Below are 14,907 nucleotides of genomic sequence, written 5' to 3' on the forward strand. Positions count from 1 at the left end.
GACCAACAAAGGAGACGTCTTTAATTGTTCTTAACTGTAATCAGGAGCCAGGCATGGTGGCACATGCCTGCAGTCTCATTTACTCAGGAGGCTGAAGCAAGAGGCTCTCAAGTTCAAGGCTAGCCTAGGCAAATTAGTGAGATCTTGTCTCAAAACTAAAAAGGGCTGCTGGGGATTTAGGTCAGTGGTTTCGCCACCTGCTGCACAAGCACAAGGACCCGAGTTCGATCCCTGGTACCAAAAATAAATAAATAAGTAAATAAAATAAAAATAAAAATAAAAAGGTCTGAGGATGTAGTTCAGCAGTAGATTGCTTGCCAGGCACTGGTAAAACCTGGGGCTTGACATTGGTGTGCCCTCAATTTGTGGGATCTAACACTCTATTGTCAAAAACAATTGACTTGGAGAACGTCCAGCTGGTGTCCAAAAGTAGAATTGCTTGCTTACTGGTGAAAAGAAACCTCCATGCCTTTCATGGTCACTGAAGTCATCTGGTGTTAACTTTTTTGTTTGAGAGTACTGAGAATTGAACCCAGGAACTTCACACTAAACTACATCTTCAGTCCTTTTTTACTCTTTATTTTGAGACTGAGTCTTGAAAAATTGCAAAGTTGCCAAGTTGCCCAGGCTGGGCTCAAACTTGAAATCCTCCTGCCTCAGCCTCCTAGGTGCTGGGATTATGGGCATGCAGTACTATGCCCGACTGTTTCTAAGTTTTTTGAAACAGGGTCTCATTGTGTAGTCCAGGCTGGTCTCAACTCATGACCTTCCTGTTTCACTCTCCCAAATCCTGGGATTATAAATGTAGGTCACCATGCCTGGCCTGGCCTGTATTTTTCACAAATTGAAATTATTTTACTTTTTGGTGCTAGGTATTGTACCCAGGGCATGTCACATGCTAAGCATATGCTCTCCCACCAGGCCGTATATCCAGCCCTATGATTTGAATCTTTTTTTTTAGACAAGGTCTGCTTTGTAGTTCATGCTGCCCCTGAACTCAGCCTCCTAAGTGCTGCAATTACAGGCATGCACCACCATGCCTGGCCCTGTGATTTGAATTTATTTTTTTGTACTGGGGATCGAACTTGGAATCTTGAGCTTTTGAGGCAGGCGGCGGAACCACTGAGCTAAATCCCTGGCCCTATGATTTGAATTTGAACATGGGTATTAAATTCTCTAATCTTAAATAGATCCTGATTCCAACAATTTACACATTTATGTTGGTTGCCTGTCCCCTGTCAGTGTCTGCCTTTTCTTCCCACATATGAACATTAAACCAATGAATCATCCACAAAAGGAACAGTATACACCATTAAAAATGATGACAGGAGCCAGGTGTGGTGGTGCATGCCTGTAATCCTAGCAGTTGGGAGGCTGAGGCAGGAGGATCCCCACAAGTTGGAGGCCAGCCTGGGCTACATAGTAAGTTCAAAGCCACATTAAAAAAAAAAAAAAAAAAGATGATAGGAAGCCAGGTGTGTTGGCACATGCCTGTAATCCCAGCACTCAAGAGGCTAAGGCAGGAGGATCAACACAAGTTCCAGACCCTGTTTCAAAAAAAAAAAAGGAAAAAGGTGATAGATGTATATTTTTGGGTGTTTTTTTTCCCACAACCAGGGATTGAACTCAGGACCATGTGCTTGTTTGCTTCCAAGGCAGGCAGGATGCCACTGAGCTAAATCCTCAGCCCTATAGATGTATATTTAACAGCATGGGAAGATGTTTTTGATACATGAAAATTGGGTGTGGTGGCACATGCCTATAATCCCAGCATTCTGGGAGGCTGAGACTGAAGGAACACATTTGAGTCCAGCCTGGGGAACTCAGCAATTTAGCAAATCTCTCTCAAAAATGAAAAAATGAAAAATAGGCTAGGGATGTAATTCAGTGAGAAGGCCCTGGATTCAATCTCTAGTGCAATAAATAAATAAATAAATAAATAAGATCTCACAAACCTTCATTCAACTATATGTACAGAGATATTTATAAATATATTTTTACCTGGGTGTGGTGGCACATGCCTATAATCTCAGCACTTGGGAGGCTGAGGGAGAAGGACGAGTTTTAGGGCAGCCTGGGCTACATAGTGAGTTCAAGGCCAGTCTCCACTACAAAGCAAGACTCTGTCTCAAAGAAAAAAAAAATATATATATATATACACATATACATACGTATATATATCTATATATATAGATATATATATGGCTCAGACTGACCTGAAACTCACAGCAATCCTCTTGCCTTAGCCTCCCCAGTTCTGGAATTACAGGTGTGTGCCACCACACCCAGCTAACTGAGAACTGGTGTGATGTTTGAAAAGGAAACAAGGCAGGCTCAGTGACACAGGACTATAATCCTGGCAGTTGGGAGGCTGAAGCACGAGGACCACCACAAGTTGAAGGACAGCCAAGACTACATAGTGAGACCCCTGTCACACACAAAAAAACCAAAAAACAAAACCCAAACTGGCTAGCTGAGTCTGTCCTTCCTTCCTTCCTTCCTTCCTTTCCTTCCTTCCTTCCTTCCTTCCTTCTCTCCTTCCTCCCTCTTTCTTTCTCTCTCTCTCGCTTTTCCCCAGTATCAACAGTATTGAGGATTGAACCCAGGCTCTTCACAATAGTGATAACCCTAGTTCTTTTTTTATTTTGCATTTTGAGACACAGTCTAGCTAAGTTGCTAGGTTGGGCTCAAACTTGTAGTCCTCCTGCCTCAGCCTCCTAGTGTGCTGGGATTACAAACATGTTCCACCGTGCCTGACTTTTTTCTTTTATATTTTCTTTGCTTTTTTTTTTTTTTTGAGACAGGTTCTTCCTTTGTTGCTCAGGCTGGCCCGGAAATCTTAGCCTCAAACCATCCTCCTGCCTTGGTCTCCCCAGTAGTGGGCCACCAAGCCCAGCTAGTTGAGCTGATTTGTTAAATGTTGAGCTGGTGGTCCTTCCCAGTGCCCCTAGAAACACTGACACCAGGGGGCAGCCTAGTGCCTCTGTTGAGTTGCAGGCCTACCTTAGTCTTGGATCTGGCACAGCTCAGTCTAGACCTTTTTTGTCTTTGAGCTCCAAACATGACCAATCAACTTCATGTGCCAAGCCTGTCCCCTTACTCTCTTTCTTTTTTTTCAGTACCAGGGATCGAACTCAGGACCTTGCACTTGCCAGGCAGGCACCGGCACCACTGAGCTAAATCCCCGGCTCTCCCTCACTCTTCTATATTCCACAGGCCAGAGCCAAGATTCTAGCCTCTAAGGGTCAACATCACCTTGGGCCTCCCCTTACTTCTGGCTTCCTAGCTGTCCCAGCCTCTGTTAAGAGCACTGTCCCCTGATACAAGAAATGTCTTAAAGCCAGGCATGGTGGCACAGTTGTAAACCCAGTCATTGGGAGGCTGACGTAGGAGGATCACCATGAATTCAAGGCCAGTCTGAACTACATAGCAAAACCCTGTGTCAAAGAAGAACAAAACAACAAACATTAAAAAACCAAGAAGGGTCTTGAAGTAGCTGGAGTTTATCATCTCATCCACTCTTCTACCTAGCTGGGGATGGCATACACGTGTAATCCTAGCTACTTGGGAGCCTGAGGCAAAAGGATGGCAAATTTAAAGCTAGCCTGGCCAATGTATGGAGACCTCAAAATTTTAAAAAGAGCAGGAGATTTAGCTCAGTGGTAGAGCACCCCTGGGTTTGATCCCCAGTATGGAAAGGGAAAAAACAAACAAAAACCTCCTCTACCAAAAACCACATCAGGACACAGGTGATTCTCATTTATTTGTCACCCTTAGTAAGGCCTCTCCTTCAATTCTGCTTTCTGTCCTCCAGGATTCTTCCTCTAGGAGGCCTGTAGGTCAATGTCTCTGAGGCGTGCTTGGGCAGGTGGGGACAGAGATGTTCCAGTGGAAAGAGGTCCCCAAGGAATGGCATCACTTTCCTCCCAACTTCCTCATTGCCTCCCCTTCAAAGCAGAAGGCATGCCAGCCCTCCACTTGGGTCAGATCTTGGGCTCCGAGGGCCTTATACAAGTCGATGGCCCTCTTGTTCCACTCCAGAACTGCTAGGCGGAACTGGGAGCAACCCTGATCCAGGGCCACCTGTGGGAGAAGACATCACTCACTGTCCTGGGGTCAAAAATGAAGACTTCCCCACTTCCCCTTCAACCAGGAGGCCCTCACATATTCTGGCCTTTTCAGGGCCTGGATTGTAGCTCCCCTTTCTCTGCTCACCTCAGCCACCTTTTTGATTATTTTGGAACCAATCCCTTGACCTATTGTGGGGAGAAAGGGACAAAAAGAACTATTGTTTGAGTTGAAGGTAGTCAGAAAAGGCCATGGGCTGTGATCAGGGGGAGGGGGAAGATGGGGGGCTGTGGGGTTGGTGTGTCCACTCTGGTCTCAGCCCCTGCCCAGTACCCCGATATTCTGGCATCACATAGACATCTTCCAGATAAACGTTTCGACCCTTCCATGTACTGTAGATAAAGTAGTATAGTCCATAGCCCACAATGCTGGGCCCTGGGAAAGAGAAAAAAGAGGGGTAAGGTCTTTCTCTGGAACACTGCATGGGAGATCTCTAAAGCCAACTGAAGAGGTGCTCTTACCCTGTCTCTCCCCAGGTGCTGGAAGAATCTCTGCTACCAAACAGTGATAGAAAGGATTCTCTCCAAAGCCATCTGCTCTAAGGGCTACAGAGATTGGAGGGATGAAGACACAGAGAGACGACCTGGGTGTATGTCCAGCCAGGAGCTGCTGACCAGGGAACACATGTCTCATTTCCTCCCCAGTGCCCGAGTGCAGAGCACCCACCTTCTTCACTGATCTTCACCTGATCCGAGAGTTTCTCGTACTCAGCCAGTTTCTATGGCGGTGTGAGGATGAGGCGCGGTCAGGGCGGGGGCCCGCTGTTTCCCAGCAGTGCCTAAGGCCCTGCCCAGCCCTACCCTGTCCCACCTCCCACTGCCCAGCTCCAATGGGGCCACCCTGACACCCTCTCCCTCACGCTGGTTTCTTCACCCGAATGAGCCTCAGGATGTCTCCACAGTCTCCCTCCTTGGCTGCTCGGATCTGCACGAAAGCCATCCGGATCCCCACCGAGTGGACCAGAGACAACGACCACCACTTCCGTTCTGAATCGCCGGGCAAAGGGTCTAGAAACTCGGATCCTAAAAAGCCGGGAGGGAGGGACAGCGGAGATCCCACGGGTTCCCAGCTGAGCTCTGGGGCTGGCCAGGTAGAAGAACTGAGAGAATTTTCCGCCGGCCGTCACCGCCGAAACAGCCCCTAAATTCTGTCCCTGCAGGCGCACACCTGACAGCCAATCAGCTTGCAGAATAGGCTCAGCCTCGTTTCCCCAGCTCCGCCTCCAACACCAGGACTCGTGACAGGGCCCAGGGCAGAGGTCAAAGCTTGTGCCTGCCTCCATTAGGGATATCCTGGTTTAAAAGTCATTCCCGACGTGAAATGATGTATGCAGAGATTGACTATCTGGTTTAGCTTTCACTCGCTCCACCCATTCAGGCCCATCCAAAACCCGGGTGAGCCTCCAGAACCCCCTGCTCTAACAGGTGTTTCCTGCATTTCTGTTTTGTTTTGAGGTGCTGGGGATCTAACCCAGGACCTCTACGTACATGTACACCACTGAGCTACACCCCCAGTCCTGTTTTCTACAGCAGTTGAGCTTCATGTGTTTCTTCTATCAGGGACACTTGTGTTTTAAAATTGGTCAGGAAGGGCCAGGCATGGAGGCACACACCTGTAATCCCAGCATTTGGGAAGCTGAGGCAGGAAGATCACTGCAAGTTCGAGGCCAGCCTCGGCTACATAGTGAGTTCAAGGTCAGCCTGAACTGGGTAGCGAGACCCTGTTTAAAAAAAAACAAAAACAAAAAGCAAACAACAATAACAAAAATGGGTCAGGGAGACTGAGCGTATGGCACGTGCCTATAATCTCAGCACTGGAGAGACTGAGGCAGGAGGATTGCCATGAGTTTGAGGACAGCCTGGACTACATAGTTTAAAGCCAGGCTGAACTATATAGCAACATCTTTTCTCAAAAAACAAAAATAAAATAGGTCAGGGAAAAAGAGGGTGATAAGTTTCTACTGGTAGATCACTAGGCCCTGCAATCAACTGATAAGAGAGATCATTGGGAGTAGGGGCAGGTCCCTTCTTAATATCTATCAAATTATAAGCAGAGACAATACTTTCTTGTGAGAGAAGCAAGCCTCAGAGTCCTGGGAAAACTGGAGGAGTCCTCACCAGATACTGGGCACTGTGCCGGCTATATCACAATTAACCCTCATTCACAGCAGTCCCATTAAGAAAGAACTATTTTCCTCATTTGACGGACAAGGACACTAAAGCACAAAGGTGAAGTGACTTGCCCAAGGACCCTTAGGATAATACTTGGGATTCCACGTTTCATCTCTAGCCCTGCTGGAGGATGTGACTTGAGCAGGACAGGCTCTCAGATCTCTGAAGATCCTCTCCTTCCCAGGTGAGCAAAATGCTTGCAAGAGCCAGGTCAGGCTCTAGGGGAGGAGTAGGGAAGTAAGATGCCATGGGCTCCCAGCTCATAAAGTTCTCCTCGGTGGGGGATGGTAATGGAGGGACTCTGCCCCTTTTCCCATTTGCTTTCAGAGGGGCTGCAGGATCAGTGTCCCTGTCTCTGGCCCTGTCCTTCCCAAGGGCAACCTTTAACCCTCCATTACTTATACATGAGGCTGCCTACACCCATTCATTCTTCTGTGTTTGAGCCACAGATTGGTCTGCAGGTGACTATGGAGAGCAGAGGTCCACCAGCCACCTCATACTGGCTGCTGTTGCTGCTGCTGCTGCTGTTGCTGTCACCACCTTACATCCATCAGGGATGGGCCTTGGGACACATTCTCTCCACCCAGGTACAAGGGCTGAGGGTCCTTAGCCCATGTGTGTGTTTAAATGAGCTGTACTTTGGCACCCTCTCTTTTCTCCTCCGGCCCTGTAGCAGTCTGTCTGTCTTTCTTTGTCTCTCTCTCTCTCTCTCTCTCTCTCTCTCACTCACTCACTCTCTCTCTCTGTGTCTTTGATATCTCTTTTGTCCAGTTTGTTTATTTTCTCTTTCTCACAGAGGGCCCAAGACCCTCCTTCTAGGTACCTCAGCAGTGGCCCAGGACAAGGACCTGTTGCTGTCATGACCTTTGACTTCACCAAGATCACCAAGTACGGGTTCATTTAGCATCCCCACCAAGCCCCAAGAGCCTATCCTGTCTGTATCAGCTCTTTCTCTTTCCCTGTTTTCCTGCCTGCTCTCCCTGAACTCTACCACCCCCAACCCTCAAAGGCTCCACCATACACACAGGCTTCCCTTCTGCTGTGCCCTTCTAGAACCTCCTCCTCCTTTGAGTTTCGTGCCTGGGACCCAGAGGGAGTGATTTTTTATGGGGACACTGACACTGAAGAAGACTGGTTCATGCTGGGACTTCGGGATGGCAGGCTTGAGATCCAACTGCACAATCACTGGGGCCAGCTTACCGTGGGTGTGGGACCTCGGCTGGATGAGGGAAAATGGCACCAGGTAAGCTAGCTCTGCTCCTACGGGGGAGGGGAGTCTTATTTTGAGCTGGTCTGAGGAAGAGAATAGGAACAAGTAGCTGCACATTGTTTTGCCGTTGTCATCTCATCCCATCTACACAATAGATAAGTGATAAGGTCTGAAGGAGTCAAGGATGGTAGCTGCCTCTTCAAGCACATGTTCTTTCAACCAGACTAGGCAGAGGAGAGTGGTGGTTCAGGTTCCAGGGTCTCTGCTGATGCTTCTCACCTCCTTCCGCAGGTGGAGGTTAAGATCGTTGGGGACTCAGTGCTACTGTGGGTGGATGGGGATGAGATGCTGTGCCTGAGACAGGTGTATGGGCCCCTGGCTGACCAACCAAAGCCCCTCATGAGGATTGTACTGGGGGGCTGCTTTTTCCTACCTCCAACCTTCTGTTACTGGTAACTACATCATGGGGATGGGAATGGAGGCCCATGCCATAGGAATCTAAGTCCAGCTTTTGGGAAAGGGAATGGAATGCCAGCTGGATGGGGGAAGCCAGGTGCTTGTGTCTCAGAGGGGAATTAACCAAGGGCGGGGAGGCTGAGACTGGGCTTTAAATGTACTGTCTCTGATCCCGACATCCCCTATCTCCTTCACTCCCTCCAGCTGGTCCCTGCCCTGGATGGCTGCGTGTGCCGGGAGTGCTGGCTGGGCCAGCAGACTCAGCCCTCAGCCTCTGTCTCCACTGGCCTCAGAAGCTGTAACGTGGAGTTGCAACCTGGGCTATTTTTCCCTCCAGGGACACGGGCTGAATTCAGTCTCCAAGGTAGACTTCTTGGAGTTTGGTTTTCCTTCTCGGGCCAGCTGTCCTCCTCTGTCTTTGTCTAGCACTAGGCCCTTCTCTCCATGAAGCCCCAGGCTGAGGCTTCAGGAGGATCATTTCTTCCCCCAGACATTCCCCAGCCTCATTCAGAGCCCTGGGCCTTCTCCCTGGACCTGGGACTCAAACTGGCAGCTGGATCAGGTCACCTTCTTGGCCTTGGTGCACAACAGAACTCTTCCTGGCTCAGCCTTCACCTCCAAGATCAAGTAAAGGGGGAGGGTGGGTGTTGCTTGTATTCAGAGAAGGCTGGGAGAAATGAGGCAAAGGGGGGGCCCCAAGATTTCAATATTAGGAAGGCTTAGCTAAACTTGGTGGCACACACTTCTAATCTCAGCACTCTGGGAGTCTGAGGCAGGAGGATCTCAAATTCAAACCCAACCCAGGCAATTTAGTGACACCCTGTCTCCCTGCTCCCCCACTACCAATTTTTTTTGCGAAACTGGGGATCGAACTCAGGACCTTGCACTTGCCAGGCAGGCGCTGGCACCACTGAGCTAAATCTCTGTCCCCCTCCCCCATTTAAAAAGAGTGTAGCTCAGTGTGAAGGATCTGGGTTCAATTCCTAATATCAAAGAGAGAGAGAGAGAGAGAGAGAGACAGAGAGACAGAGAGAGAGACAGAGAGGCTTAAATTGGGAAGAAGAGAGAAGAGGTCAGAGCCAAAGTGCAGCTCATTTAAACACACAATTGAGTTTAAGTTCAGGAGGAAGCCAAGGACCTATGTTGAAGCTGCCCATAGCTAGCAAACAGCTTTTACTTAGAGTGTTTGCTTATTTGGGGGTGGGGATGCTGTCCTAGAGGGTCCAATGGGAATCACAGGGCAGGATTTAAATGGTGAGAACAGCCAGTAGCTGGAGATGTGCCAAGAGCAAGGGGTGGGGCCACAAGGAGTCAGTGTGGCTCACTCTTCCTTCTTTCCTCCTGTCCCTGTCCCCTCACACTGCAGCAGGTGGTACTGTCTTCTGGGGCAAGGCCAAGGCTAGAGCTGCCCATGGCCTTGGGACTCCTTCTTCAGCTGAAGCTGGCTGCATCCACAGTGGTCTTAAAGCAGGGGTCAAAGACGGAGGTCTTTGCTATGCTTCCTGAGGACCTTGCCCCCGTCCTCAAGCTCTGGACCCAGTTGCAGGGCCGCCTCTTCCTGGGAGCTTTACCAGGTAAGAGAATGCTATTCGATTCCTCAGCATACCAAGGGAGCCAGCAAAGAAGGGGCCACACTTTGAGAGGAAGGAAATCTCTGGGAGAGAAGAAAAGGACACAGAAGAGAGGGGATAGGGCTAGGTGGCATTGTTTGCTTAGCCTTCATGAGGCCTTGAGTTTTATCTCCAGCACCTCAGTAAAAAGAAAAATAAGGGGCTGGTCATTTAGCTTAGTGGTTCCAACGCCTGCCTTGAGAGTGCAAGGTCCCAAATTTGATCCCTGATACCAAAAAAAAAAAAAAAAAAAAGAAAAAAGAAAAATAAGAAGATAGGGGGCAATGGGAGGAAGTGCTTTAGAAAATTTAGGTTAAAAAACTGAAGACGTGGGGGAGCTTCTGTATCCAAACCAACTTAATATTCTAATCCCACCTCAGTGCCCTCTCCCTCTAGGAGAGGACTCTTCTGCCTCCTTTTGCTTGAATGGCCTTTGGGTACAAGGACAGAAGCTGGACATGGATTGGGCCCTGAGCAGAAGCTAGGATATCTGGACTCATAGCTGCCCCTAGAGCTCAAGCAATGACACTGATATCTTCAATTAAAACCCTTTTGAATATGATTCATTCATTTATTCAGCAGGTATTTACTGTGTGCCAGCAATGGGCCAGGCCCTGTGCTAAGCACTGAGATTTGTTGAAGAACAAAGAAAACAACCCTCTTGGTGCTTACAGACACCTGGGAAATGAAGGTTTGTCTGACAAATAGGTGGCTAATTGAAAACTGATACATTCTATAAAAGAACAATCAGAAAGTTGTGAAAGTTTGGAGACTAGGAGGCCATAACCCAATCTGAGAGTCAAGAAGGAATTCCTTCAGGAGGTAATAATTTAGGCTGAGGTCCAGGCAGCACCCACAAACACATACTGATACAGATACACCTTCTGAAAGCCAGAATCCCATCGTCTCCAGAATCTATGCCCTTTCAGATTCCAACCTTCTGTCTCCCAGATCAAGATGAAATTTTGTTGTCTGTCATTCTGGCCTTGGATTGGCCACTGCTGCCCAGGGAAGGTTCAGCAGGGGGAGTAAGAGAGTTACAGAAGATGGGGCAGGGTTTGAGAAAAGGGGTAGAGGCTGGGAGAAAGAAAAAAAGGGGAAGTGAGAGTGCAGCTTGGTGGTAGAACACTTACCTGGCATGTGTGAGGCCCAAGGTTCTATTCCCAGTCCTAAAAAAAAAAGAAAGCCAGGCACACTGACACACACCTGTAATCCCAGCTCTTCCAGAGGCCTAGGCAGAAGAATTGCAAATTTGAGGCTTAGGCAATTTAGGAAGGTCCTATCTCAAAATAAATAAATATATAAAAATAAATAAGCTGGGGATTTAGCTCAGTGGTTCCACCACCTGTCTTGCAAGCACATAAATAAATAAATAGGTCCAGGGATTTAGTTCAGTGGCGCTGTGCCTGCCTCATAAGCACAAGATCCTGAGTTTGATCTCTGGTACTGAAAAATAAACAAACAAACAAACAAATAAATAAAAAGAGTTGAGGAAGTAACTCAGTGGTAGAATGCTTGCTTAGCATTTGCGAAGCTCTGGGTTCCATTCCCAGCTCTCCAAAAAAAAAATGAATAAATGAGAGTCAGGTTCGGTGACACCTGTAATCCCAGCTATTCCCGAAGGCGAAGCAGGAGGATCCTAAATAAGTTCAAGGACAGTTAGGACAATTTAGCAAGACATTATTTCAAAATAAAAATAAAGGGGGGCTGGGGATTTAGCTCAGTGGTTCCGGAGCCTGCCTGGCAAGCACAAGGTCCCGAGTTTGATCCCTGGTACCAAAAATAAATAAATAAATAAATAAATAAATAAATAAATAAATAAATATAAAAATAAAAATAAAAGGCCAGGGATTTACCTCAGTGGTTCCGCTGCCTGCCCTGCAAGTACAAGGACTCGAGTAGTACCAAAAAATAAAAATTAAAATAAAAAATAAAAAATAAAAAGGACTGTGGGCTGGGGATTTAGCTCAGTGGTGCCCCCTGCCTCACAAGCGCAAGGTCCTGAATTTGATCCCCGATACCAAAAAGAAACGTACAAAAAGGACTGAGGATATAGCTCAGTGGTTCCACCGCCTGCCTTGCAAGCACAAGGACCCGAGTTCAATCCCCTGTACCAAAAAAAAAAAAACAAAAAAAAAGAACAAATAATACAGTGACCCATCCCTCAGCCCTCAGAGGTTTGGAGAATCCTGGTGCTCCAGTTGTTCCTTGGGGAACTTGCAATGCCCAAGCCTCTAGCCATTGGTCCCCAGCCTTCAGCCTTCCTCAGAATTCTTGTGTCCCAGCCTGCTAGGGAACCCTAGGGCTTCTGCCTTAAGTCCCTACCTCTTAACTTATCCTTCTCAAGAGCTGTTAACATGCCCATATCTCCAAGGCCTCTGGGAGTCCCAGTAACCCAGATTGCCAATTTTTTTTACAGGGTTAGTCTTACCAGTAACCAAGGCAACAGGGTGTCAGTCATTGGTTCTGTTCTCCCTTTCTTCAGGGATCAGTCAGGATTTAAATGACCCCAGGGGAATGAGGTTTCAGGGCTCAGTCTGGACCCCCTTGTTCTTTACCTCTTCCAGCCTTCACTTTGTAGACCTTCCTGGGACCTACAACTGCCTTCTCCAACCCAGTGGTGTTTGTGGGAATGTCCTCAGCATGGCAAAGGTGTCCAAATTCAACTCTGGTCCTTGTTCTATGTTCAGGATAAACCTAGGTCACCTGTGTGTATCCACTCAATTGATATTTACTGAGCACCTACAAAGTTCCCTCCTGTGCTCTGGACATGGAGGATGCGTCAGTGAAAAGGATACACACCCTCCTTGCTGTTGTGGGTCTCATAATATATGGGGCAGAGAAGGGTGCAGGCACCGCATAAAGAAAACAAATAAATAAGCATCAGCATTTCAGATAGTGGTTAGAGCTATAAAGGGAATAAACTCCTGTACTATAATAGAGGGAAGAGGAGAAGGGGAATATTAGCCATATGGTCAGGTGGTCAGGGAAGGTCTCTGAGGTGTTGTCACTTGAGCAGAGACCTGAATAATGAGAAAAAGTTGTCCTGCAAAGGCCATGGGCATGACCCAGCAGGTTAAAGAGCCTGGCTACACCTGGGCACCTACCAAGGGGCCTCTTTTGAGTGGCAACTTCCTGAGCTTGTGTCCCTGGGATCTCCCAGGGGCCAGTTTTTCCCCCTCCCTCCACCCTGTCCTTTCCAGGACACTGTGCCCCCAACTTCTCTTTCTCCAGCCTGCCCTAGATTCCAGGATTCCTGATTACTGTCCAGAGCTGTCTACACTCTTTCATTAATACTGTCTTTGCTTTGCCACAGACTTTGCCAGGCCCCCACCAAAGGCACCTAGAATGTCTGCCCAACATCCCCTGCCTTCCCCACACCCCCAAAAAAACTTTGCAGAGCTTGGCAGCACACTCTGCAGCCTCCAGGCCTGGCCTACCCAGTCACTCCACACTGTCCACTGCCTCTCTCCTTCCCTCCCTCTGTCTGTTTCTGTCTGTCCCCTGTCCTCTCTCTTTCTTTCAGCTAACATTTATTGGCTGCTGACGGCATGCCAAGCACTGTGTTAGGTAGTCTGCAGGGACTCTAAAGATGAATAAGACTTGCTACTGCCCCTGGAGAACCAGGATCTTGGGAGGTAGACATATCGAATGCTTTAATAGGGGTATCTATCAAACACCCTATGAAAGCATTTTACATGCCTGCCCAGGATTATCAGGAAGGTGATTTATTAGATGTGTGTAGTTGAACAATGACTAAAATTTATTTATTTATTTACTTATTTATTTTGCAGCACTGGAGATTGAACCCAGGACATTTGCACTAGGCTACATCCCCAACTTTTATAATTTTTTTTTTGTACCAGGGATCGAACTCAGGACCTTGTACTTACAAGGCAGGTGCAGTGGCACTGAGCTAAATCCCTGGCTCTTTTTTTTTTTTTTAATTTTAAGACAGAGTCTTCCTAAGTTAAAAAATTATCTAGGCTGAGCTCAAATTTGCAATCCTTCTGTTTTATTTTCCCAGAATGCTAGAATTACAAGAGTGCACCGCCATGCCTGGCTATCATTAAACCTTTTTAACTCTCAGTTGTACCATTTACAAAATGGGAAAGTTGCCCTATCCATAGGGTTACTGTGAAGATTTGATGAAATCAAATTATCTAGGCCAGCGCTTGGCATTTGGAAGGTGCTCAAAGTATGAGATATGTTGCTTTTTGTTGTTGCTGCTGCTTTTTGAGACAGTCTTGCTGTATAGCCCAGGCTGGCCTGGAATTTGTGGCAATCCTCCTGCCTCAGCCTTCTGAGTGCTGGCATTATAGGTATGAGTCAACACATTTAGCTATGGTTGTGTGTGGTTTTTTTTTTTTTTTTATGGTACTGGGGATCGAACTCGGGACCTTGCGCTTGTGAGGCAGGCGCTGGAACCACTGAGCTAAATCCCTGGCCTAACATTTAGGTATGTTGCTCTTTCTGTTAACCTCACGGATAGTTTTGTATTGTTTTGAGATGGAGATTCACTATTTGGTTCAGGCTCGCCTTGAACTCACCTTGATCCTCCTGCCTCAACCTCCCAAGTGGTGGGATCACAGGCATTTACCACCACGCCTGGGTTCTCCTGCATAGTTCTTGACATATAAATCTAAGTCTGCTGAATATAAAGGATGAGGAAGGGCATACGTTGGGGCAAATCCTCCTGCCTCACACCCCACCCTTACTGTAATAAAATACAAGCAACATAAAATTTACCAGTTTAGCTGAGCCAGTGATACACACATGCAATCTCAACTATTTGGGAAGCTGAGGCAGGAGGATTGCAAGTTTGAGGCCAGCCTGGGTAATTTAGTGACATCCTGTATCACAATAAAAAATAAAAAGGGCTGGGGATGTAGCTGAGTGGTGGCCCATGGGTTTGATCTCCAGTACTACAAAAAGAAAAAAAATTTACCACCTTAACCTACTTTTATTTTTTTTCCATCTTAACCATTTTCAAGTGTTCAGTTCAGTGGCATCAAATCTGTTCACATATTGTGCAAACATCACCACCATCCATCCACACAACTCTTTTCATCTCACAAAAATAAGACCATAACCAGCTGTGGTGGTGCATGCATGTAATTCTAGCACTCAGGAAGCTGAGGCAGGAGGATCACTCACCCTGAGCTACTGATTAAGATCCTGTTTCAAAACAAAACAAAATAAAACAAAACTGAGGCTTTTCTCGTTAAAATCCCCATTTCCCTCTTTGCTCTGTTTCAGAATCTCTTTCCTTCTTGTTTCTGCAAAGACATACACTGTTGGGAAACCAGAGAGCTAAATCCTGGAATTGCAT

At 47.3% G+C, this 14,907-nt stretch overlaps 2 protein-coding genes across 7 annotated transcripts; one reads left to right on the top strand and one right to left on the bottom strand.

The window, feature by feature from the left end:
- Positions 1-3,744: 3,744 nt before the first annotated feature.
- Positions 3,745-5,429, bottom strand: Sat2 (spermidine/spermine N1-acetyltransferase family member 2). 5 transcript variants are annotated; one of them, XM_087191382.1, is made up of 6 exons: positions 4,988-5,429; positions 4,795-4,846; positions 4,590-4,673; positions 4,402-4,503; positions 4,216-4,256; positions 3,745-4,083 (listed from the first exon to the last, which is right to left on the bottom strand). In XM_087191382.1, the coding sequence occupies exons 1-6, from the start codon at positions 5,408-5,410 to the stop codon at positions 3,916-3,918; spliced, it is 870 nt and encodes a 289-aa protein (XP_087047508.1). In that variant the 5' UTR covers positions 5,411-5,429; the 3' UTR covers positions 3,745-3,915. The 5 variants fall into 5 exon arrangements, with proteins under 5 accessions (XP_087047508.1, XP_087047507.1, XP_021093690.1 ...); XM_087191381.1 differs by having other exon boundaries at positions 4,165-4,256; XM_021238031.2 differs by having other exon boundaries at positions 4,165-4,256; positions 5,002-5,282.
- Positions 5,430-6,219: 790 nt separating this feature from the next.
- Shbg (sex hormone binding globulin) lies at positions 6,220-10,137 on the top strand. 2 transcript variants are annotated; one of them, XM_021238251.2, is made up of 8 exons: positions 6,220-6,483; positions 6,749-6,886; positions 7,096-7,187; positions 7,353-7,542; positions 8,170-8,329; positions 8,456-8,592; positions 9,332-9,539; positions 9,956-10,137. In XM_021238251.2, the coding sequence occupies exons 2-8, from the start codon at positions 6,767-6,769 to the stop codon at positions 10,075-10,077; spliced, it is 1,029 nt and encodes a 342-aa protein (XP_021093910.1). In that variant the 5' UTR covers positions 6,220-6,483; positions 6,749-6,766; the 3' UTR covers positions 10,078-10,137. The 2 variants fall into 2 exon arrangements, with proteins under 2 accessions (XP_021093910.1, XP_021093909.1); XM_021238250.2 differs by having other exon boundaries at positions 9,332-10,137.
- The last annotated feature ends 4,770 nt before the right edge of the window (positions 10,138-14,907 follow it).

Source organism: Heterocephalus glaber, unplaced genomic scaffold (genome assembly GCF_053883595.1).
Source record: "Heterocephalus glaber isolate CG9 unplaced genomic scaffold, H.glaber_assembly_v1.0 deba00001564, whole genome shotgun sequence".
NCBI classification, from domain to species: domain Eukaryota; kingdom Metazoa; phylum Chordata; class Mammalia; order Rodentia; family Bathyergidae; genus Heterocephalus; species Heterocephalus glaber.